The sequence below is a fragment of the Misgurnus anguillicaudatus genome, chromosome 10, assembly GCF_027580225.2.
Source record: "Misgurnus anguillicaudatus chromosome 10, ASM2758022v2, whole genome shotgun sequence".
In the NCBI taxonomy this organism is placed as follows: Eukaryota; Metazoa; Chordata; class Actinopteri; order Cypriniformes; family Cobitidae; genus Misgurnus; species Misgurnus anguillicaudatus.
Window position 1 is genome coordinate 38,165,375 of NC_073346.2, and position 27,131 is coordinate 38,192,505.

At 37.0% G+C, this 27,131-nt stretch overlaps 1 protein-coding gene across 1 annotated transcript in view; it reads left to right on the forward strand.

Moving 5' to 3' along the window:
• Window positions 1–2,150: 2,150 nt before the first annotated feature.
• The window catches only part of plcl2 (phospholipase C like 2), a 71,571-nt gene continuing 46,590 nt past the window's right edge, over window positions 2,151–27,131 (forward strand). Inside the window, exon 1 of the mRNA XM_055211363.2 lies at window positions 2,151–2,613. Coding sequence (XP_055067338.2) covers window positions 2,389–2,613 — 225 coding nt within the window. The 5' untranslated portion in view covers window positions 2,151–2,388. The remainder of the gene's footprint in view (window positions 2,614–27,131) is intronic.

The window sequence follows — 27,131 nt, forward strand, 5'->3', positions numbered from 1 at the left end:
GGGTGAGTCTGAGGGGAGGGATGGAGGGTTTGGAGACCACAGCGGAGCCATGACACGGTTCAACCGTGACAACTTACTTGTCATGGTCCAATCATGTCTCACTTCTTGTCAGAAGTGAAACAGGTTCTGCAAGCGCTTCTTTATGACTATACAAAATTAAATGGGAAATGCTAAAAAAATGTAGAAAAATAACATGAAAAATGTAGGCAACACCATAGAGCCAAATATGGAGCATTTGGGCTGTTGTAGTTCCCTAATATTGTTGCAGAAAGAACAAAAGAGAGGTTGATTTCTGTACTACAGTGTTTTCCAGGAGGTGGCTCTGCTGCACACTACATGAAAGCACAAACCTTTAATACTTCCTGTCTTCTAGGAATATTTTTCACCAATGATGCTGTTTATATGTGTTGACAACTTTAAACCATTTATTGTAACTACACGTGTTTGCTGTGTTTCTTGAGCCTTTCACCTGCTTGAAACCTCAATAAATATCTATATTGTGTGCACTAAAAATGTAATGAGAAAAGGCAGGAGATATGGCTTTTATGACAAAATTTGACATTTATTTGTTTTTATATATATATTGCAAAAATAACTGTTGGTACAGTCGATATCTTGACTAAGGTCCTATAAGCAGGTACACAATCACATCTCTAAAACAATATCAGCCTAAAAGCTTTCAGTGGCTATAGACAATTTATTATTTTGTGAGTTTATGGACTATAGAAAGTAAACATTGTGGGTCCTAATAGTTGGAACTGTGTTTAACTTCAGGCAAATCTTTCACTACCTTTAATGGGAAACTGGCTTAATGGTTTAGGCTCCCTTATGAAAATTAACCATGTTTTTTTAGTGGTAAAGTGTAGTAACCGTGTTTTTTGGGGGGATATTGATTATGATTAACAACAGTAACCATGGATTAATAGTTTTTGAAAACCATGGCTTTGAAAGGTTATTTCGGGGTAACCATGGCTTTTTGGTTTTAACTGTAAAACCATTAATTTTCGCCCGGCTAAAAAAACCAATAGACACCATTACAGGAATTCTATTGGTTTTATTGGGAATTTTATTGATTCTAATGTAATATGGCCCAAAACACAGTTTATTGGTCTTTGTTGGTCTCTAATGGTTTGTATTGGTTCTATGTATTGGTTCTAATTGATTATGGCCCAAACACACTACAGTGTAGTGGTTTTAATGGTAAAAGCTAATGTTTCCTATTGGTATTTTAATGGAAACCATTAGAATTTTCTGTAATGGTTTTATTGTTTTTTTCAGCAGGGCGGAAGGGCTGGTTGTCCATCATCCTGGCAATTACTTGGTTTATCTAAGAATAAAACTGGCTTAATCTTTATAGTTGTTGGGGTACTTTTAATAGTCAAGTAAGTTGATTTAAATAAAATAATATAAGCACATATTTCATCTGTTGTGCAAGAGCTGCAGAATGTGAACAGATATCTGTCTTGACATGCACAAATCCTTCAAAAATTAAGTCACAAAAGTCATACTCCTATTCTGAGTTTATAAATTATACCTACTTTTGTCTTTAAGGAATAAAAAAAATGACCTTATTGTGGTTTTAATGACTTTATTAAGTAGCAAAGTAATGGTTGTTTGCATATTGGTTAATCATAAGTTTACATTTTACCCTTTATGTTATATACATGCATAGTGTGGCTGGTGGATGAGAGGTAGCTGGACTTAAGATGTTTGCCTGGTAGACAATTAAACATGCAAAATAATTCATAAAGTAAAATAAAAAGGAGATGAGCCATATCTAGGCCATAAGCAACCACTCCATAGAACAACTCAGCAATGACTTGGCAAAGTAAACCATGTCCTAACAAGTACCTTAACTGGTAAAAGTTGTCAGGTCCACTTTTCAAATTTGATAATAGTTTGTTAAATTATGTGTTTTCATAGTTCCTGGGATTTCTTCAAGAACCAACACTTATTTCAAGCATTGCGCAACAGATATGTGTCTCGACATGCATGAACTTCACTTCAAGCACTTCCATGTGAAGCCAGCAAAAATGTAACACCGCGCAAACAGCCTTGAGTTAAGTTTGTGTTGATTCACGGGCTTCACCAGTGTGGATCGTCTGTGCATTATTTTGATGTGAAGTGAGTTCAGCAGATGGCAGTATCTGTCAGAAAGGGCTCAGCGGTCCAACAATGAGACTTGCAACATTGTATCGCACGCGCACATTCGCTTTCGAACGCGGTGCGCGGTGAAACAATGTATCGAGTCCGACACATGAAGCAACGCCGACGGGAAATAAACCTGCGATGGCTCATCATTTCTGTCTAATGTCTTTTCGGGAGCTCAAATCGCTCGATAGCTAATACTGCCAGGCGCAGGCTGCTGTGCGCGCGCATACGGAGCTCATGGCGGAGTTTGTCGCCGAGACCTGCGGGGTGTCATCGCCCAACGGCGGCGGGAAATCTGCCCACCCCGGCGATGAGACGGGCGGCAGGGATGAGTGCGAGGTGTCGGTCTCAAACGGGGACTGTGGATTGTGCGGACCCGAGAATCCAGAGCTGGAAGCGGCAAACGCATCTGTCGTGCCGGACGGAAAACCTGGGATACCACGGAAGGCGAGCATTATAAAGGTAAAGAATCATTGCAATATACACAGTTCATGGTCTTTTCGAGGCGTTTCACGGCAAACCTAGGCTACATCCACAGGTTTGGGGGGTTTGTGAATGCACGGAAACCAAAGCCTACACACAGTGGACATGACATTACTGTTGCAACAAGATCGTCTTTAAAACCACATTTGGATTTCATAATGCACATTACAGGAAAATAAAGTTGCATGTACCTTCTTGCACAATACATGTATGCCAGGGCTGGCAACTGTGACATATCAACCATTCCAGGCAGGTTTAGTTTACATATTTGAGTATTGAGGTAAAGCTTACTGTAATAACGGGTAACATGAGCATTGTTATTAAGTGTGTATATAATGGCAATCAATGGTTATTTAAGGCAGCACGTCGATGTATTTAAAGCAATATTGGTGCTTATTTAGCAGCAATAATTTAGCAGCTTTATTTAGATCACAAATATGTATTTGGTTACACTAAGTGGCCCAATTCTAGTTTATGGGGGTGAGATTGGGTATTTAAATAGTTAAGCTAACATTACAGTTTCATTTTAACAGTACAGTTGGTTCAAGGCCACTTTTAATTGCGTTTAGAGTTATTAACAAATGGTTATAATGCACTTGAATTATGAAACATTATAGATAATATTTTATGTTCACGTGTCCAATCAACACCGTGCTTTATTCAGTGACTGTATAGTCATTATTTTGCTATTGGGAAATTTTGACCGTTTGCTTGTGACAGGAAACATTGCTCTACTTCCCCTTGTTGACAGTTGTGGCACATGAAGCCATTTTGTCAGCTCTGTGTGATGCTACAGCATGTTTTTTTAACAGATCTAAGTCACTTTTGGCTCAAGTTTACTCCGACAGACAGATTAGATGTAGGTCATATTTTTGCTGAAAGATGCAGTCAGTCATACTAACAGGCAACTTTCAAACAACCTCATTTCAGTTTTGTCGTCGTATTTGCTTTTTATCAGAATGTCAGAATGAGTTGTTATAGTTTTGTGTTGATTCAGACACAAAGACAGAATGTGACAAACGTCTGAAGTCTCGCGTAAAAGTGCTTGAGAAGAGGAAACGCTTTCTCTGCCGAGTTAGTTTCGCTTAACACTGCTTTTAGTTCCTGTACTAACTACACTGTTTCCTGTGGAAAGATTTACCATTTGTTTCTCAGCTCAGTCAATTGATGCGGTAAAAGCGATCAAAGGTTTCCCACGAAAGAGCCGCAGTAACATCTTCAGCATCTTCAGCGGTTCTCACACTTGTGTAGGGTGCATCCCGCTCGCGGCGCCCTGTAGAAACTATTTTTCGGAGGTGTAATACACAGAATCTATGATAAAGTAAAGTATTTAATAAAATTTCATAAAACTGGGACGCCTGGCACCATCTCACGCCCCCCAGTTTGAGAACCAGTGGAGTAACACCAGCATTTTTACACCATCTTTGCAAATGGGGCCTTAATTTGGACTGACAATGTACTAAACCAGTGCTTTTTAAACTGGGGGCCCCTGAAATGGTGCCAGGGGGCCCCAGTTTATTGGCATTTTATAAAATACATAAATTCTTCATAAATTCTCAAATTAAATCTCATGAGGCTACTAACCAACAGCACTACATTGTAAAATTTTAATATGTTTTGTAATGTTTTGTCATAAATTTTTAGTGCTGCCTCACGATTAGTCGCGAGTCGTTTGCAGAATAAAAGTTTTTGTTTACATAATATATGTGTGTACTGTGTATAATAATTATGTATATATAAATACACACATATACATGTATAATTTTAAGAAAAATATATATTTATATAATAAATATTTATATTTATATATAATATAAATTATATATAAATAAAAACATGTATATACCCATGTAAATGTTCCTAATTATATACATGTGTTTGTGTGTGTATTTATACATAATTATTATACACAGTACACCCACTTATATTATGTGAACAAAAACTTTTATTCTGCAAATGATTAGTCGCGACTAATTGTGAGGGAGCACTAAAAAATGTTTTTTTTGGGGGGCACGAAAGGATGCACCGTACACAAGTGGGATGCTTGTTGAAAAAGTTTGAGAACCCCTGTACCAAACAATAGTAGTTCTTTTGTTTTAAGATATTGGTATTTGTTTTAAAAATATTTTTAGTTTACAATATATTGATTTAGGCTACTAGAGCGAAGCTTGGAAGCATATTTGAGGATATGCATGTATATTATACTGTAGCTCAAGCATTTTGTGCTCAAAAAAACCTGTGATAGACTAAAACTTCATTCAAACAGCACTTTGCTACCAGAAAATACCCGTAAAAATGTCAGAGAGGCTTCTGTGTGAACAGAAACACCTCCAGCTAATGTTCTGGGATCACTCCTGGAAAAAGGACCCAACATTCCCGGAAAGCCCCCTGTGTGAACATGTCGCAGATACGGTGCCGTAAGGGGTATGCCGTAGTGAGGACGTGCATGTCATCACAACAATGAAATTATGGTTTAGCTCTTTAAAATTAGGGATTTACATGCAGGTTTAGCTCAACATACCATATAGATAATTTATTATAGCATGTTAAAATGACCACTTTGTCTGTTTTTGGGCGTGTCCTTTAAAATACAAATGAGCTTATCTCTGCACTAAATGGCAGTGCTGTGGATGGATAGTTCAGATTAAGGCGCGGTATTATCCCCTTCTGACATCACAAGAGGAGCCATATTTCAATGAGCTATTTTTTCACATGCTTGCAGAGAATGGTTTACCAAAACTAAGTTACTGGGTTGATCTTTTTCACATGTTCTAGGTTGATAAAAGCACTGAGGACCCAATTATAGCACTTAAACATGAAAAAAGTCAGATTTTCATGATATGTCCCCTTTAAGGTGTTTATAAGCCAGTGATGGTTATACTGTATGTACAACTGTGAAAGTAGTGCAACTTGTGTGTCTTATGGTGCTGAACTTTGAGACGCACTTCGCCAGCAGATATGTAATGACACTATTGACATTTGTGTCTTAGAGTCAAGGAAAGCTCTGACTGATCTTTGTCCCCACAATAGTGTGTCATGACGAAAAGAACAAAGTATAGATCATATCAATCGTCTCCAAGTTCCTCTGCCAGTTTTATTTCTGTTAACTCCTCCAGCACGTACTGTACAAGCCCAGACTATAGATGAATATGGATAAAACACAGATCCAGTCATGTGTCATTATTAACAATATTCATACAGTGGTGGTCAAAACACCTGACAGATCTAAAAATATTGACCTTTTTGGCTCCAAAACATGATTTCATTTTATAACGATGTTTGCTTTGAGCACAACAAATATCAAGTTGAAGTAAGTCGCACTGTTTTTATCCACTTGTAACATTAATATTTGGTATGTCCCCCTTTTCGTTTTCTTCATCAGTAATCTTATCTCATCCCTTCTGCAACTCAAGCCAAAGGCTTTCCTCTAAAAGTCCAGTTTATTTTCCAACTTGCTGCAAATTTGTTTGATGGGCTTGAGGTCCAGACTTAGAGAGGTTCAGTAAGAAAAATGACCTACTATCTAAATCTATTCTATGGTTTATAGAGCATAATTATGACTTTGTATATACAGTGGTGGCCATGGAGAAAAAGACACAATTGAAATCAAGTCTTTTGATATCATTTTAGCGATTAGCTGTATCGTGTTGTCTCCTTACCTGTTCTCAGTCAAGATGTAATGTTAATGCTCATATGATTCTCTGGTGTCTCTTGACATTTGATGTTTAAATATGAGATGATAACCCATTGAACTTTTGATGGTGCTGTACATTTTGCACCTGACTGACTGTATTTCCGAAAATCACCGCATCCTTTTAAACCATAGTGCCTCAGTGATGTGAGGTGTGATCGGCGGGCTGCCGCGCATGGCGCGGATCGGCGGGTTGCTGCGGTGCAGGGGCACGGAATTATCCGTTTGTTTTTTAATCATGCATGGTAATGTTACTGATGTCAAACGCCTGTCTGCATAGCTCGACACGACGTCAAACACGCATCTCCAGACCCAGTCTTTACTACCACATGCGCTTGTAACGCTAACCAGACATCCAAATGCCGCCATATCCACAATAAATAAATAAATAAACCCACATGATCATCGTTTTCGTGATTGATCATCGATGCCACGTTCGAGTACTCGAGCAATCATGCCCATCCCTAAAAATTTCCTGTATAAAAAGTAGATTCATACAAATGTTTCGGCTCATAGTCCTTCTTTAGTGTAAGGAGTAACTTTGTGTGTCCACCCCAATTTATACAATTGACAATCCATCCGTTTAACTTTAATTTGTCTTAAAATCACATTCTTCAAAAATCATATCACATCTATGGCTGCATAATGATTAATCGCGACTAATCTTTTGCAGAATAAAAGTTTTTGCTTACTACATATATGTGTGTGTATTGTGTAAAATATAGGGCTGTCAAAAGATTAATCATGATTAATCGCATACAAAATAAAAGTTGTGTTTGCATAATATATGTGTGTTCGCTGTGTGTAATAATTATTTTGTATATATAAATACACACACATGGATGCATGTATTTTAGAAACATTTACATGTATATATATTTATTTAGATTTTGATATAATTTATATTATATATAAAAATATATACATGATGTGTATGTGTATTCATATATACACAATAATTACAGACTACACACACAAAAATTTTATGCAAACACAAACTTTTATTTTGTATGGATTAATCGTGATTATTTTTTGACAGCCATAGTAAAATAATTATGTATATAAATAAATACACACACATGCATACATATATTTATATATTAAGTATTTATATTCATATATTAAATAATTTATGTGTGTGTTTGTTTGCGTGAGTGTGTGTGTGAGATGTAAACAACTTTTATTCTGCAAACGATTAGTCGTGATTAATAGTTATGCAGCCCTTATTAAATCTTTAATATAGTACAACCTTTCCAATTATACAAGATGCAGGTATAAAGTGTTTATTTCATGTTTTTTTTTTTTTTTAAATATATATATACATTTAAAATAAAATTGACATTGATTTTACTGCAAAAAATAAATTAGTTGTATTGTGTTAAAAAGCAATATTTACCCATGTGTGTTTTGAACAAATAATTTTCATGTGTAGAAAATGCCACACAGAGACTTTGGTTGTATTTGGTTCGTTTACTTTTATTCTACTTCCTGTGGTCTGCGCAGACGCAGATGTGTCGTCAGAAGCGTGCATGCATGGGTGGACGCAGGCAGATTAAAGAGAGCCTCAGTTTGTTGAAGCACTTGTGTTAACCACTATGCCACACCTTCAGCAAGACCCATCATGTCCATTTGACAGTAATGTTAGTTTATTCAAATGCTGGGGAGACTGTTATGTCAAATTTGCCTTTGTATAATTTCAGTTTTACATGTGGAAAAATGTTTTTTTTTTATGCTTTCCAGAACAAGTCGGGTAAAATAAGGGCACCAAAAAGTGCTTTTGTACGCATTTGGACATTTCTGTTTAAAATTAAAAAGTGTAATTTTAAATGTCCATGAAATGTAGCTGTGTGGCAGGCAACAGACAGTATCAGTAGGGAGTAATTGCTTCTCGACTACTGTTAATGTCCTAATCCGTGGTTTGGTACAAGTGAGTTCTTCTTTGCTGTCAGAGGATGTGGTTTCAACATTAACAGACATGTTCATGTCGCTCTGTAAATGAAGCTATCTCTCAGGGGCGTTGGCTACATAAAGACTGCCATTAAGTTCAAATTTAGAAACGCAAAGTATTTATAAACAAAGTTATGAAGAAATTCGCGACTTACATATGTAAATCTCTTACGTGAGATGCAAACCTGACTGGTTATTTGAGTTCAACCCTGTTACACTACATCTGCTACATGTAAAATCACAATTTTTAGCAACTCATTCAACCCCAACCGTAGCTTAACCACATCTGTGCTGTTGACCATATACAGTAGTAGATCATGTATGAAACTCTCTATCTTGAGATACACAACATCTCTGTTTTATTGCATAAGCTGTTATTTTGTTTGACTAAAGCAGCAGTTTTAAAGGTTGTTATTGCTGACATGAGGCCAAGAGGAGTCATACCAGCATGTGCCCTCAAGATCAAGTGCAAGCCCTTTTCTTATGCATTCAACAGGATGATTTTACGTAGACAGCCTCCGATCAGCGGTTCAGATCATTAATATCCAAATCAAAATATTTATGTGACGTGAATTAATCGGTCATAAACTGATATTAAGCATGCTTTAAATATCACATACTACAGAGTGCGCATCTGGTTTAACATAAAAATTAGAAGTATAGACCCCTTAAAAGTTTGTAAACATTGCAAGGTCTCTGGGTGGGCGGGGCTTAGCTGGAGGCTAAAAGAGCCACGGAGGAAATGTTGACAAGCGTTAGCTAGCACATTTTAGGAGGAATTTATTAAACATGGATGTATGTGTACAGTCGCTAATTCTGCGGGACCGTGACAGCTATTTTTGTAAATTAACTCTCACGATTTTAACCAGGTTTTGGATATTTCCTAGACAACATATTAATTATTTTCGAGTGGTTTGGGGAATTTTGTCAAGGCTTATTGTCTAATGTAACCTATTGCTGGGCTAACTATGATTAGCAATGTGGATTATTTTAAGAAACTATTCAAATGATGACACACACACATCTATCGCTGTATGTTTGTTTAACATTTAAGCTTGGCGACTTTTCACCTATAAAACAGAAACTTGCTGATTTGTACTAGATAAACCAACACACCAGTACATATGCATAGATTCTTTTATCTGATATGAAGTGTGCACTGCAAACACGAGCATTATTTATGATCGTCTCCATCCAGTCTGTATGCCGTATTGCATTCAACCACATGTCTTCTTTATTTCTGTGAAGGAATGTCTGCTTTAGTTAATTAGTTGATTAAAACTTTAGTTTTGAACCAAAAGTGCTTTTCCTTCTATTCTGGCAGCCAAAAACACATCAAGATGACATTTTAAAGTCAAAACCTTAAACTTTTAGCGTGCCTGCTAAGTTCCTGCTTATTTTTTGCCTCCAGCTAGAGCGGTGACGTCACAGTGACGTAGGCGATTAATAGGGCTGGGTATTGGCAAGGGCTTTACGATACGATACATATCGCGATACATGGAGCATGATACCATGTGTCAAGATACGATGCGCTGCGTTGCTTTCTTTTTTTTTATCAAAAAATTAAAAAATAAAGCTGAAATAAAAAAAATGTAAAGCCAAAACTAACGAGACATTGGCCAAAAGGCCGTATATGACAGACAACTGATCAGCGCAACTACAGTAGCGGCGGAGAAGGTCATTTGACGCACACAGAGGGATTCGATTTTTTTAATTTTTTTAAATACTGGTACTAGAGATTAAAATATTGACGCACTATTGTGGAAAAATTTATCGTGATAGTTAGCCGTATCGATAGTTTTGCTCAGCCCTAGTGATTAAGCGATCTATTGTCCTGGTTTTACGAATACACGAGGGTTTGCGTACAGTGCACATGACGCAAATTTCTCCCTAGAATAGTACATGCAAAAGTAGCACTTACTTTGTACGTCTGTGTACTAGTGCTGGTCCGAATACCAGTTTATGAGCTTTCGAAGTTTTCGTTAGTAATAAAATGGCATTGTATTTCTGTGTTTAAAGCAACACTAGTTTCCATTTAAAAATGACTTACAGCTCCCCCATGTGGTTGAAAAGCGCAACAGTGCCTGGTATCAGACACTCTCCTGCAGGCAGGGGGAGGGGCGGGGCTGTGTGCTCTACCCTCCACTGCCACTTTCAGAGTGTGCTTGTAGCAGCTAGGAGGCTGCTCAGGTTGCAGCAACAGTACAATTTGTCCAGTTAAAAGTTGTTCTATCACTGAAATAATTTTAGAGACATTATTAAAAGTTAAAAAAAACTACATAGTGTTGCTTTAAATTGATATTTTCCATGCTATATGTGCGATGTTTGGTACGAAATGAAAAGGAAAATTCAATAATTTTATTTACATTTGCCATTTCCTACAGTCCTTTTTAACTACAGTTTTTTAATGCTTTATAATTTGCAAAATTTAATTGCAAATGTATTACCCAAATTATTTAGATGTGTTTTACATGGTCAAGCAAAAACTGTATCAGAATGATCATTTAAGTGTAATTTTCAAGTGGGATTGCATTTTCATTTACATAGCGTGCAATGGATGTAGCAAAATTCTATTGAAAATGCATTTCGAGTTGACCACGCCCCACCCCTGTGGCATCTCCCATTGCATGTGCTCTCATGGGAAACATCGCGGATTGAGAGTGTTATCTTCACTGACTGATTAAATAAGGAATAAACTGAGCAATTTTAGTGTTTATGGAGATTATTTCGTGTTAGTAGCTGACATAACTACAGCGTTGTTTGATCCTCTTACAAAATTGTCTCCATTATCAGATGCCATCAGCATGTATTTTAAGCTCTGTGTGTGATGGAGTGAGATAAGAGTACACATTTCAGCTTATGAATGGTGTTTTGTGTTGTTTTTGCACATTTTGATGCATAGATGACAGGGGAATGATAATAAAATACATCTCTAGTCATTTCATTCAGGAAGCCTCTAGTACTTAGTTTCAGGTAAGCTAAGCTTCTGGTTGCAATGCAGTTTGAGAGTTTTTGACTGAATCAATCATAATTTAGCACGAATTTAAGCAATAAGGTATGATAGGCTGTGTTGTAAAAAGCTATAAGGTATAAAAGCAATAAGGTACTTGAGGCTGTGTGAATAAGTAATGGCTGAAGGCCGTTGTTGGGTACAATGCAAAGCGGAGTGCCTGCAACCCCTTCAGCCGTTACTTATTCACTATACAGTACTTGCCTCGAGTACCTTATTGCTTTTATTAAATGCATACCACACAATATTAAAGTAAAACAATGTATTAGTGCAACTTTCATGAAGTTAAATCAATAAGGGTAGTGATAAGGGCACAGTGATGAATAGAACCGTTGGGTGAAGCGGTCATAGCCGTGTTTTATCGTAAATAAGAATAGATTGAAACTAACCATTTTATAATTGGCTATATTCCCTACATGCATTATTTACCACATTCATTGCATCTTGCAACATCTTTTGCAGCGATTTTTGTGTGAGCATATCAGTGAACACCCCTGACCCCTTAATGCATTTTAGGAAGGATTGTTCCAGTGCACCTATGCAGCCATAGTAGAGGTGGGGGCTGATAGAACATAAACCGAAAATTCTCGGGCCAGCATCATATGTCCAAATTTCAGTCAAAACCGCTCTATTTCATCATAAACAATCTGAAAACAAGGCTTTAAGTGTAAAATACCGAACTTTAAACAATATGTTAAAAATGCCACATTGCATTCAAAGCAATATGCGCCATATCAATAAAAGGTGCACCACTTGAGCAGAGTTTTAATGTGGGGCTTTGACAAGAAAGACGACAACGAGCCAAAACAGTAAAAGTTTGAGTAATATTAAATATTTAGGATGTAAGCGTTGGGATATCGTATCGAATCAAATCGTTGACATAACAACTGCAATTGAATCGAATCGTGAGACTAGTGACGATTCACACCCCAGATCCCTATAGCCCTTTTCACACAGAAATTCCGTAAAATGCACAGGACACGCATCCTGGATTTTTCCGGAATAGTTAGATTTTTTTTCCATTCACACTGCCAAGTTTACCCGGCATGTGATGGTCCCGGAAAGACACGTGACCTATTGAAAGTCCCGCCCTCTCTCCTACGCAGCGTCTGAAGTTTGCATATTATATATTATTTCTCTCTCCAAGAACCACTCGCATGCATTTTTGTTTATGATGAGATTATAAAGGAGCGCGTGACGCACCGTTCTAATGCTGGTGAATGATCTCAGCTTCAGAGTGGATATATGACGAGCTCCCTGATCTCTGCTTTAATACAGTTTTCAGACATTTCTCATCGTGATTGTTTATATGTATTTAAAACCCGCATTTTGAGGAGCTGAGCGATATATCTTGTTGGGATGACGCGCGGGTATTTTCATTTATTATAGCTCAAATGAGCACGTGACGCGATATGCTTTTATGCAGCTGAATGATCTCCGTTTCAACGCAGTAAGTAATGAGCTAACTTACCTGATATCTGCTTCAGTCCAGTTTGCTGCCATTTCTCGTCGTGAATGTTGTAAATCCCTCATTTTAAAGAGTTGAACCAACTTCATGTTGCCATGACACGCGCGTCCTCACTACGGCACGTGCGTCATTGTTTATGCGTCTCATCATTTCTTGATTACTGCGTCAATCTAGTTTGCAACATTTCTCGTGGTGAATTTTTATATGCATGTTATCTCTCGTTTTAAGGAGCTGAACCATAACTTGTATTATGATGACGCGCGCGTCCTCAATACGACACGCCCATTACGGCATTCTTTCGGCTTCTTGTTCACACAGAGGGTTATCCGGGTATCTGACTAGGTCCTCTTTCCGGCAACGATCCCAGAAGATTAGCGGAACAAGTTTTTGTTCACACAGACGCTTGTCTGGCAATTTTACGGGTATTTTCTGGGACCAAAGGTCTGTGTGAATGGGGTTTATGCTTGCCGAGGTTCTGTTTGTCACAGGTTTAGAACTTTGGACAGCGATGGGTTAAGCACAAAGGCTCATGGGAACATTTAATGAATGTGGGTGTTGTGAAGTAGTTCATACTAATAAACTGTCTGCCCCCACTTCAATTTATATATGGTCGTGATCAAACATCCGTGTTGCGTTGGCGTACAAACGCACCTCTGTCCTTGTAGAATGACAAAGGCTGGCATTTTTTCCAAGCTCTTTAATTTGTTAGTAGATGTTGACATGAGTAGTAGTGCTTTGTTAATGAAAGAACTGCTGTGTCTGTTAACAGGCATGTACTGTGTCAAAAAGGTCAATGTGCACGTTGTTTTAAACAACAGTAGATGCTTGTGTTAAATGAGAGATCTCGGTTTAATATCTGTGGTTTGCTCACTGTGTGCATTGTTTTAAAACAGTAATTACGGAAAACATTTAAGTACAAGAAAATTATAAAAAAATATTTTTTTCATCTGCAAGTACCCAATGATCTATCTAACAGTTTAAAAATGCTGGGAACGTTGGGTCAAATATAGTCTCAGCCTAAGACGTCACAGACCATTGGCTGAATGTCTAATGCACAATTGAATATTTCTAAGTGATTTTTAATGCACTTAATTGCAAAAATTTTGCTGAATTTATTATGTAAAAATTAAGGTTTCCGTTTGAGATGGACTTGTTAATCTTAACAAACATTGTATGATGTTTGCTTTATAAACATTTTTCAAGCTTGTATCACTTTCATGGTTAAAGAAGAGCTGCCCAGCACCCTGCATTAAGATTTATATTTCATATTCATTAGGAAAGACTTTAGTTATACTCTTTCTTCATAGTAAAAGAGATTGTGTGTAAAAAAAAAAGGGCCCGACGTGATTGATGTGCAATAGCCTCCCTGTCACTTCTTTCCTCTGTAATGCAGGACTTAATAAGCACTCCATGGCACCATTATAGAGCCGAAAGGGACATTTCACATGTCTCATGAGCATCTTGAGACGTGCCCTGCTGCTTTGTGAGTGTGTGTAGGAGGTTGAAGTTGGATCATGATGTTATGAACATGTCCCACAATGACAGAGGGAAGGTTATATAGAAAACTTTGGCTTTGGGAAATACACCTGAGAATGCACAACTTGGGAAACATCACATCCTTTGTGGCTGATGTCAGTATAGTGCTTATGCCAATGCAGTTTAATTACAGCTATTTAAATATACACATTTTTCTTAGCATTGACTGGAAATGTAGTAACAAAATGTGTAAACAAAAATAGTAAGAGTTTTACATTTTTAGTTAGAGTCCAACTAGGGATGCATAACGATTAATCGTGATTAATCTATAGCCGAATAAAAGTTTTTGTTTACATCATATATATGTGTGTGAACTGTGTATAATAATGATGTATGTATAAATATGCACACATGCATGTATAATTTGAAGAAAAATTTGTGCTGGGCAAAGATTAATCGCGATTAATCACATATAAAATAAAAGTGATTTTTGCCATAATATATGAGGGGCTGTCCACACGGAGACGCGTATCACTGCATACGTATAAATTTGTTATCGTATTGGCGTTTCATCCACACGGATCCGGCGTTTTGGGAGACTGAATCCGCTATTTTTTGAAAGCGGGTCCTAAAGTGGATAAATCTGAAACCGACACCCTTGCGGTTTCGTCTGTACAGCCAATCCGTATATTTTGTGAAGCGAAAACGTCATCACATCACGTGTCGGAAGCGTTACACGTAACAGCAACAAACATAACGGCGGACTACGTGATTGTGTTCGTGCTACAGAAGCTACTAAAGCCTACTAGCTTTATTACAGCAAAATCTATTGCTTCTATGCAATTGTGGTGACCAATAAGCGATAATGGACAACACCATACGTTGGTTATGCGCATGCTCAAAGTCTTCTTCTCCGTGTATAGTGTATATCTGTGGCAGAATTACAGCGCCCCATACTGGTCCGGCATATATACTACACCGCTTTCAGTCGGTTTCAGTGGTTTCGTGTTTACGGATTATTTTTTTAGAGCAAGGAAAAAAAATGATCGGATAGGGAATGCACCGGCTTCGTGTGGACATAGCCTGAGTGTGTGCTGTGTGTATTATGTATATATAAATACACACACACATTCATGTATGTATTTAAGAAAGATTTAAATGCGTATATATATATATATATATATATATATATATATATATATATATATTTATATTTTTATATATTTTATATTATATATGAAGAGTTTCGTTGCAAAACGAGATAACCACCATTTTTTTAATTGTTCAGAAATCTCGTTTTTTGGTTGTGCATTACAATTAATTTCAATTCAACTGCAGTTGGTTTGTTTTGATTTAAACCTTCATAACTTAAAAAATACAGCTAAGTAGCACCATAAAACAAAATAATAACATGATAACATAATAATAAACATGTTTTGACAAAAGTGTTAAAAATGGAGTTAACTCGTTTTGCAACAAACTCTTCATATATATAAATAAAAAAATTCTAAAATGAATATATATCTGTGTGTGGTAAAATATACATAATATTACACATAGTACACACACACACACACACACACACACATAATGCAAAAAAAAATTACTTTTATTTTGTATGCGATTAATCTTTGCCCAGCACTAATTTATATCATTTTAAATATTTATATACATTATAACTTATACCAGGGGCGGATCTACCGGGGTGGCACGGGGTGGCAGTTGCCACCCTAAATAAAAGCATTGCCACCCCATATGCCACCCCAGCGCTGGTATCCTAATATATATAATATGTACCCGAGTAGGCTCTTTTAACCAGAAAGGCAATGCAGCTTTTCTCTGTGTGTGTTTAGGGGTGGGAGACACATATCTGACGATGATTGGTGTGTGTGTCTTAGAGGGGGTGGGACAACTACATAGCTGATTATGATTGGCTTAATTTCCATCGTTAGCCAATCAGAGGCAGCAGAGTTCATACCCGGTCATAGTCCGAGCAGAAAGTCTTTTACCGTGTAAAAAAGCCCGCACAGTTTGCCAACTTGGTGACTTTGTCGCTATTTTAAGAAACTTTTTAGACACCTTTAGCGACTTTATTAAAAAATCGACTAGGACAAATCTAGCGATCTTTTCTGGCGTGGTTGGAGACTTTTGAAAAAACTGCCGTGAAAGGATGCATCGCCCCATCCAAGGCACTCACATACAGCCCGGTTCTCACGCTGCAGTCCATCCGTGATCCGAGTCGCACAAACCCGCGACAACAGAGCGATGGAAAGTACAACGAGCTCAAAGCAAAGGTAGCGGACGCAAGCACAAAGTATAAAAAGCACAAAAGTTACTTTTTCATCGTTGAGGTGAAAGGCAAGAATGTTTATGAACGTGCAACTTATGCCCATCGATCTCTTCACGTCTGTAGCAAGTAATTCTGATCTATTAAAGCACCTCACATCATCACGCATCCCTGCAAAACATTAGTGGTTTCTTTTTAGTGTCTTTAAATGATTGATTGATATGAAAAGAAAGGCTGATATCCATTTTTTTTAACCAAAAAGAATAGAAAAATCAAATACTATGGGAGTGGAAGGTACAAATAAAACATAAAAATATGTTATGGAAGAGAGAGGAGTAGATGAAGTCATGAAAGAAAGAAACATATGGATGGCAAAGACCTAAAAATAAGTGAAAACACAGAAATCCATCATGAAGTGAGTGAATGGATTAAAGAAGAGGGTTATGAGATGTGTGCCTTTCAAATATGTTTTACATTAATATAAACTAGGCAAACCTATTTTATTTATATAACAGTCTTTATACCATTATGTTCAACCTTGCTCATCATGGTTACAGTCAGTCTTTTTAGATATTGGTAAGATGTGTGTATTAAGACAAAGGGTGCTACAGTAGAGATGCTAAAGGTAGCTGCTTGGGTACTTATAGGAACATTTGTTGTTGCGTTTTTTATGTTATACAGATTTGAGGTCCAGTGTACACTCTTAAAGGGAAATTCCGCCTTGAAATGATCCTAGGGTTAATAACAAACGTGTACCGAGTTCGACCGTTCACTGGAGTTTGTTTTCATGCTAGTCTAACGTGACCAGTGTTATTGCTAAACGCAAATTAGCATGTTATGGTAGCCTTCGGGGCATCAGTGCATTAAAAACGAAATCGCTATGTCTATACTACTAATAATGCTCAAAATAACCCCACACTTACACTGTAGCACAATGAGGGTCTCTATATGTAAACCGAAGCATTGAGAACTTTGCAAGTGTACAGGCAGTTTATTGGAGAGAGGCATTTGCCGTTCGCGTCTGGATCGCGTGTCCGTGCGGGCGCCATCTTGGGAGGACTGAACTCTCGCGTGAAAGCACAACACCTGTTCAGGGCAACAACGTTTCGCGCGAGAGTTTAGTTTTCCCGGGATGGCGCCCGCGTGGATGTGTGGTCCGGACGTGAACGGTAAATGTTTCTTTTTGGTGGACTGCCTGTGCGCTTGCAGGGTTCTCAATGCTTCGGTTTGCATGTGGAGACCCTCGTTGTGCTGCGGTGTAGGTGTGGGGTTATTTTGAGCATTATTGGTGGTGTGGACATGGCGATTTTGTTTTTGATGCACTGATGCCCCGAGGGCTGCCATGGCATGCTGATTTGCATTTAGCAATAACACTGGTCACGTTAGACTAGCATGAAAACAAACTCGAGTGAATGGTCGAACTCGGTGCACGTTTGTTGTTAACCCTGGGATCATTTCAAGGCGGAATTTCCCTTTAAAATGAATGTGTTAAATTAACACATCTTGTGTCTAGTTAAGGACAACACATCTAGTGTGTTGTCCTTAATTTAACACATCTCTGTGTTATTTTTGGAACAACACACTTTGTGTTGTTTTAACACATCTTGTGTTGTCCCTTTTATTTTTTATGAACTTAAATGACACTTAATGTGTTAAAAACAACACATAATGTGTTAAATAGTTTAACACAAAGCAATGTGTTAAAATTAACACATCCAGGGTGTGTTAATTTTAACACATTGCTTTGTGTTAAACTATTTAACACATTATGTGTTAATTTTAACACATTATGTGTCATTTCGTGCTGATTTAGAGTTCATATAAATAAAAGGGACAACACAAGATGTGTTAAAACAACACAAAGTGTGTTGTTCTAAAAATAACACAGAGATGAATTTAACACATTCGTTTTAAGAGTGTATACACCGAATATAGTATATACAGTATATCATTTCTTGTATCCACGACAACCATGCAAGGATGCTTACTTCATTGCCACCCCTCGTAGTTCTCATGCCACCCCCTTGCCACCCCATGAATATTTTTCTAGATCCGCCCCTGACTTATACATAAATGTATATACAAATGTAAACATTTCTTAAACATAAATGCATGTGTGTGCATTTATCTATACAAAGTTATTATACACAGTTCACACACACACTTTTATTCTGCTATAGATTTATCGCGATTAATCGTTATGACCTAAGTTCAACATTTATCAATATTTTATTGTATCAAATTAAATATATGGATTTGTATATGGATTTTCTGCAATGCTTTATGGGATTGTCTTTTACTTGTCACTTGATACATCCCTACTAGCTTTGTGTCAAGAGTGCCTGTGATTAGGGCTGCAGCTATCGATTCTTTTTGTAATCGATTAATCTAGCACTGAATCGATCGATTAATCGAGTAATCGGATAATTTTTTGTGTGTTTTTAAACAACCAAAACAAATAATGCATAACGAAAATGACTTGGCTGTAAAATGTTCAAGCATTTGGCTTTTATTTCTAAAAAAAACAGAGGTATTTGGCTCCAAGAAATAAGCCTATTTATTTCAATTTTTTACCCATTTAGTGTTTATAAGTGCTAGTGCCAACAATTAAACACTTTAATTTATTAATATGAACAACAGGTTTCATGCTGTAATCTAGCCCTGACATCAAAGTAAATATCTGGTTTATGTACATTTCTACACCTGCAGCATTTACCATTAGGCTTTTAACATATAATATATCATTTCTGGGGTGAGCCTATTTGCTATGGTAACAACCTGTGTGTATGCGCGCACGTGCACTTGTGTTTGTGTGCACGCGTTCTGTGCGTGAGTGACACCCCAGTCAGACGTTCAGTTGCTTCATTGCATTTTGGTACTGCAGAAATACATACATTACTTTTCAATAGAACGCTGCATTTGGTTTGCATCACTTGCATTGCGGTGCATTTTAGGTTAAGAATCCGTTCGAAAAATCACAACATCACGTCCTGCTGTATACAGTGAATGCATGCTGAAATTATTTTTGCGTGGCTACATAAAAGTTTAAGCATATGTGATGCATTGCGCTATCGGTCTGACTCGCGTGAGAGAGAATAACTTCCTTATGCTAAACTCTAATAAGCCCATATATGATTGCACTGTGGTGCCGTTTTTTGGAACACACACCTGTAGTGCATGCGTGTGTGTCAAGGGGTTCTTTTTTAATCTATACTGTCCTGCAATTGAACGTGAATACGTTTACTACTTAAAAACATCAAAGCTAAACATCATATCTAGTCAAACCGCATAACGACATCGCTACAAATACAGTATGGGAATAAATCAGCGGAAGCTACGTTACCTTGTTTCATCGACGCTTGGTGAAACAGCAGTGCATGTTATCGGTTCAGATGCTGAATGTAATGATAATGTAATGATCCCAAACTTTAGACATTCTCTCTCTGCCGTTTATGGACATATTCGCTCCGCCATCACGCCAACTAAATTCAAAATGTACCACGCGCTATGATGTGCTTCCTGAACATTGAACAACGGTCCGTGTGAATCAGATCTCGGCGCGTGTAGTGCGCGTCATAGGAATTTAACGAGGCTTCGAGGCAGAATTTTTGCCTCGAGGAATTTTTTTAATTGAGTAAATCGAGTAACTCGATGAATCGTTTCAGCCCTACCTGTGATGCAATAAAATGCTGTCAAGGCAGCTCAATAAAGCTGTAGACATTGTATTGTTTATGTGTACACAGTAGGGCTGCAGCTATCGATTCTTTTTGTAATCGATTAATCTAGCACTGAATCGATCGATTAATCGAGTAATCGGATAATTTTTTTGTGTGTTTTTAAACAACCAAAATAAATAATGCATAACGAAAATGACTTGGCTGTGAAATGTTCAAGCATTTGGCTTTTATTTCTAAAAAAACGGAGGTATTTGGCTCCAAGAAATAAGCCTATTTATTTCAATTTTTTACCCATTTAGTGTTTATAAGTGCTAGTGCCAACAATTAAACACTTTAATTTATTAATATGCACAACAGGTTTCATGCTGTAATCTAACCCTGACATCAAAGTAAATATCTGGTTTATGTACATTTCTACACCTGCAGCATTTACCATTAGGCTTTTAACATATAAATATCATTTCTGGGGTGAGCCTATTTGCTATGGTAACAACCTGTGTGTATGCGCGCACGTGCACTTGTGTTTGTGTGTGTGCACGCGTTCTGGGCGTGAGGAAGAGTGACACCCCAGTCAGACGTTCAGTTGCTTCATTGCATTTTGGTACTGCAGAAATACATACATTACTTTTCAATAGAACGCTGCATTTGGTTTGCATCACTAGCATTGCGGTGCATTTTAGGTTAAGAATCCGTTCGAAAAATCACAACATCACGTCCCGCTGTATAGTGAATGCATGCTGAAATTATTGTTGCGTGGCTACATAAAAGTTTAAGCATATGTGATGCATTGCGCGATCGGTCTGACTCGCGTGAGAGAGAATAACTTCCTAATGCTAAACTCCAATAAGACAGAGATTATTATTATTGAACAAAATATGTCAGATTACAAGTTGCCCATATATGATTGCACTGTGGTGCCGTTTTTTGGTACACACACCTGTAGTGCATGCGTGTGTGTGTGGGGGTTCTTTTTTAAACTATACTGTCCTGCAATTGAACGTGAATACGTTTACTACTTAAAAACATCAAAGCTAAACATCATATCTAGTCAAACCGCATAACTACATCGCTACAAATACAGTATGGGATTAAAATCAGCGGAAGCTACGTTACCTTGTTTCATCAACGCTTGGTGAAACAGCAGTGGATATTTTCGGTTCAGATGCTGAATGTAATGATCCCAAACTTTAGACATTCTCTCTCTGCCGTTTATGGACATATTCGCTCCGCCATCGCGCCAACTAAATTCAAAATGTATCACGCGCTATGACGTGCTTCCTGAACATTGAACAACGGTCCGTGTGAATCAGATCTCGGCGCGTGTAGTGCGCGTCATAGGAATTTAACGAGGCTTCAAGGCAGAATTTTTGCCTCGAGGAATTTTTTGAATCGAGTAAATCGAGTAACTCGAGGAATCGTTTCAGCCCTAGTACACAGGCGTGGACATTTTTTTAGAGACAATTTCAAGGGTCACTTTCAGTTTTTCTAGATTTACTATTTATAGGTATGTGTTTAAGTAAAATGATAAATTCAACTGGGTGATTCTCGTGAAATTAGACTTATGAGGTGTCATGAGACATTTAAGATAAAAAAGTAGGGCTGTCAAAATAAACGCGTTAAAAATGCAGTTTTTCTTTATCTGCACGTTTTAGATGCGTCTTCTTTCACTTTTTATTTTCGTTTTTAAAGCATTCAGAAATTATAGAAAATAGTAGAGGTCGACCGATTTGTCGTCCGGCCGATTAATTGGCCGCTTTTCTAAGCGGATTTAAAAGAGGAACTATATTGTATGGTGTAATAGCACTTTTGGGAGTACTTCGACTCGCCTGAAAAGTCCGCTCCCCTTCTCCCTCTCATAATGGGAGAGAGAAGGTGTTACTGTGCTGAGTCGAAGTACTCCCAAAAGTGCTATTACGCCATAAAATATAGTTCCTCTTTTAAATCCGCTTAGAAAAGCGCTACGTTTTATTTCGTACCACCAAACTTGCTCGTATAACTACTCGTCTTAAATAGGAAAAACGTTGATGTGTTTGGTCACTTCTAACTTTATCTCTGATTGGTACCATTGAATGAATGGGGCTAAGCTAAATGCTATCGAAGTGTCGCAGCGCGTTCCAGCGCTTACGTGCACGCACACAGATGATAGAGGGATGTAACAACAATTCTTAGTTAAGGTAATAACATATTTTAATATTGAAAATGAGTAGACTATTCCTTTAACTGTTAAGGAAAAGTATCTGTTGTGTCATTATATTAAACCCTTGCATTATCCGACCTACAGTATCTTAAAGTGGTCTGTCTCAATGTCAAAGTTAAACAATAAAAGAAAAAGATATATGCAACACATATTGATATTGTTTTTGCTCTGCGTTAACGGGTATAGTTCTGTCATGCTTTGTCAGATTCCAACAATTGTTCCAATTGTTTTGAAGTTTTTTAATAGAGAATGTTAAAAATTAAATGACAAATTTTTGAACATTTGCTCATCCCAACTCAATTTGCCAGCACAGATCACAAATGATGCAGCAGCAAACAGAAATGGAGAAAGAACAAGGTCTTCTAAAGGCAAAAACATTTATAAAACTATGGCTGATGGTTCTGTTGAAAATGTAAACAGGCTGTTGTAGACATACATTTGCATATAGCATATATATTATCCAAATCCATGCTGATTAGAACATTAAAAACTAGAAAAATGTTACATTTAGGTAAATTTAGAACAGATAAAAGTGTGCGATTAATTTGCGATTAATCGCGAGTTAACTCATGAAATCATGCGATTAATCGCGATTAAATATTTTAAATCTATTGACAGCCCTATAAAAAAGTAAATGCAAAATAAGAAGCATACAGTTACAAACATCTCTTCATGTACTATTTTGCAGATCATTTTTAAATTACGTCATACAAACCAATTGTGTTGTTTTTTCCACATTTAAGGGGACAATTTTCACTACCGCAACGTGTCCATGGCTGGATTTAGGTTCTTTGACATGGAAAATTTATCATTAAAAAATCTAAAAAATAAAAAGCTTCAGTGCATGTTATACTATAAACATTTACATTAAAGAAACGTGTAGCATTTGGTGATCATTGGTAAATGTAGAGACAATAATAAGGAATATAAATGTGTCCAAGACCAATTTGCTCACCCCCCACAACAATTTTCAATCATTGTTTAAGCCTAACATTTTCAAAAAAAAAAAAAAAAATGTTGGTAGGGACATAATTGACTGTGACACTCAAGATGGCTAGCAGGTAAGCAGTTCTTATTTTTTTTCTCCAGATAAAAGTTGATATTTTGTTTATCATAGTACTTAGACAACTTTTTAGTTCTCATTACCGAAACATGAGTTTGTAAATGAATTTATTTAATGTAATATAATGTTGCTCTAATGATAATTGTTGATAATGATAATCTAAAAAAAATTTATAATTCTATAGGAAATATTTTTAAATTCTCTAAAAATAATGGTTATAGTAAGTTCAGACCTTAATCTTATAAAAAAATTGGCTTCAAGGGCTTTTTAAAAATTCTGATGCAGGACACCTTCTAAATCTGGATTTCGTGAGAATCACCCAACAACATTTCTGCCAAATAAAAATAAAGTTTTTATTTACATTAATTTACTAAAAACAGAAATGGGGAAAACATGGTCAAAATAACAAAAAAATATGGTGTGTGTTCCGATCTTCAATACTGCAGAGAAAACAAGTTCATTTCTCAACAACAAAATACTAATGTTTTACATGCATTTTAAAAAATTAGGAAAACCCCACATTTTTAGTCAGATCTTTTATCTCCAAGTCTTTTATATTTGCTGTTTGGTGACTTTGTGTCATTCCTGAGGTTTGCTTTTGTTGAAATTCAACAGACACTTGACTCAAGTGGTCCCAATACATCTAGAAATGAAGATTAAAGTCAAAACTGGAGTGGTCTCTTCATTTTTTCCACGGCTGTATGTGCTGCATATCAGTTGGACTTTAAAGATTTTCTCAGGCACAGACACATTTTGTGTGCACTTGTTAATGTCGTTGTAAAAATGTCTTAAACAATGTAATTAGATGTGAGAAAAGCTTAATCTTCTTTTTTGCAGGTGCCACTTGGTGTAATGAATCGACAATGAAATTCATACATTTTCAGCCATCCAGTTACCTTTAGCACTGTGTATAGCATTAGTGGGATGTTGTTGTGTTATTAAGATGAATGTGTTGAGTATATTAAAGCTCGCAGATGTCATCTGCTTTTCCTCAGGAAAGCACTACAATCTGTACTGCAGTGTAATCTCAAAAAGGGACATACTGAAGCATAGCAAATAAATATTCTCTGGTGCATATCTGTGAGGGACATACAGTTCAGAGCGGTGCAGTTGGCCAGAAAAAATGACTTGCAATCCATTTGGGACATAAACTCTGATGGGATCCGAGAAGCGTGCTTTATCAGACAAACACAGAGCAAATTCTAAAGACAAATCCTGCTGTTGGATCTTTGTCCTTTAGTCTCTTTAATCCCTCAATTAACATGTGTGCGCTTTTATCTCTCGCAAACCTTCGCTCGTATGTTTTGGGTTTCTGGGAATCTGTCAGCCAAGCAGATGACAACCGGCTGTTTTTGACTCATTTATTTATTTAGGTGGAGACTGTTCTGAATTATAATAGCACTTAAAGCAAAAGTGATCTTGGGAGTTTTCGTACATTTAATATTTGAAGACTTTTATTTTTTTAATGGACAATGGATATCTAGGAAATCAGTGATTGAAATCAAACATTGATGCTTCTGATCTCATAGTTAGATTTAGATTTGAACACAAATTTCACAGACAGGATGACATACTGTACAGTATTATGAACAATGCCAGATCTTCGCCATCGCCGATTTGCTAGTATGTTGCTTAAAGAGACCTTTAAATTGTTTTCGCTCCAGAATATACGCTTACATAATTGGGATTTTTTAAACAAAATGATTGTGTCGAAAAACGGCACACCTCTCTTGGATTTTGCATGCATTTTGCGGAAGTTTAATACTTTGTCATAAATGTTATGTTAGTTCGAGAAATGTTAAAGAGCAACTATCATCCGATTCATGATTTAACATTGTGTAGGTGTGTATTAGTTATGGGTGCAACGAATCACAAAACTCACGGTTTGGATCACATTATGGTTTTTGAGGCACGAAACGGATAATTTTTCGGATCAGCGAAAAAAGGTGGGAAAATCGAATAACAAATCAAGAAATTAGAAACATTCATAAAAAAGAACAAAGTTGCACATTAAGTAAGGTCTAAAATTATCATTAGGTATACAGAAATAGAATCAACACTGTATTTATTGTATTAATTAAATGTAATAATTATTTTTTCTAGAGCTTCAGAAGTGATTTTCTCTTTGTCTTGGGTTGTTTGAGTAACATTAATGACACAGAATTAAGTAGGTTAATTGAGGTTACTGTCTCTTTAAGACCAAATAGGCACAGACTGGTTTCTGCTTCTAATCAATACATACACTTTAGAGATAAACAAATGTTTTATTAGAAAAAGAATACTGTGGAGATCATTTAGTTTGAATCTGCTCTGTCAAGAACAGAAAGATTTAATGTTCGCTTGCTCTATGAAACGCGTCTTTCCGTGTGCGCAGTATTGAGTGCATGCGCGCGGCCGCGCACACAGACAGAGGGCGAATTACAAACGCCGCAGATAACGTCCCACATAAAAATGTCACGTTGTTTTTCATTGCTCTATTAGCCAAATGTATTTTAATACACTACAGTATGAGATACAGTGACGCAACTCTCTAAAGTTTACACATCGAGAGTTCTGAATCTGCTAATCTTTAAAAGGTGATCACATCTGACTAAAGCTGGACCGGACACATTCAACCGCAAGCGTGTTTTGCGTAAAGTGTTACTGCTCACTTTAGCGTCTATTTGTGGTTAAATTGTTTAAAATCACTTGAATGTTAACATTTGCAAACCTTTGAAACATGTTCAAATAATAAACTTTCCCTATTTAAATTTGTGTATTAATCCGCGAATCGTGCGAGCCGAACCATGGGTCGTGATCAGTACGGATCACTTATCAACTGCGTTCCATTGCAGCACTAGTATTAGTACATGCTAATGATATGCAAAAGGTACATACTGTAGCTTAAAGTAAACGATAACGTGAGTTGGCTCACGGGGGACACGACGGTCATTATCATAATTCCTCACGCTTTGACTCGCAGCTTGTAAGTTAACTCTTGTCAGCAATCATTGCATTGTGAGTGAATCTTTCAAACATGGTAAGGAGTGTCACATTTCCGGTTGATGTCAAATGTATTCAGGCCAATCACAACGTACAAATTGGCTGGCCGTTCAGGGACACAGAGCTTTTCAAATCGATGAGTTTTGTACAAATTAATGTGTTTGAGGAAGGCAGGGATATCTGGAGCTAAAAACTTTACGGTATGTGGAAAATAATGTTTTTTTTAACCATAAACCACATTGTATTATACCAAATACACAAAAGAATGTTTTTTTTAGCAATGAAATAGGTGCACTTTAATAGTCCTATTTAGTCATTCATGTGAATCATAATCAAAGCATATGCATTAAAACAATGAAACGCCTGATCCGACCCCAGCAGGGTTTAAAAGAGGCCATTATGTAATGGCCAGAAAAAAACTTTTACAGAAATAATATAACTGCCGTTTCGACACGAGGGGTTTTACAGCATTGTTTTCTAGCCTGGGGATGTAAGGGCTTTCCTAACACCGAATCAGGATATCCTTCTTGCCAAAAAAAAAACGCCTTGCCTAGAGGACACGAGTTTAGAAATGCACCGCCCCGTATGTGGCCACACCTAAAGGTCAAGCATCCTCTCAGACAGGACCCTCTGCATTTTTCTCCAGATCAAACAGATTATATTTAGTCATGTGGTTCGGCTTTTCCTCAGAGCTTTTTT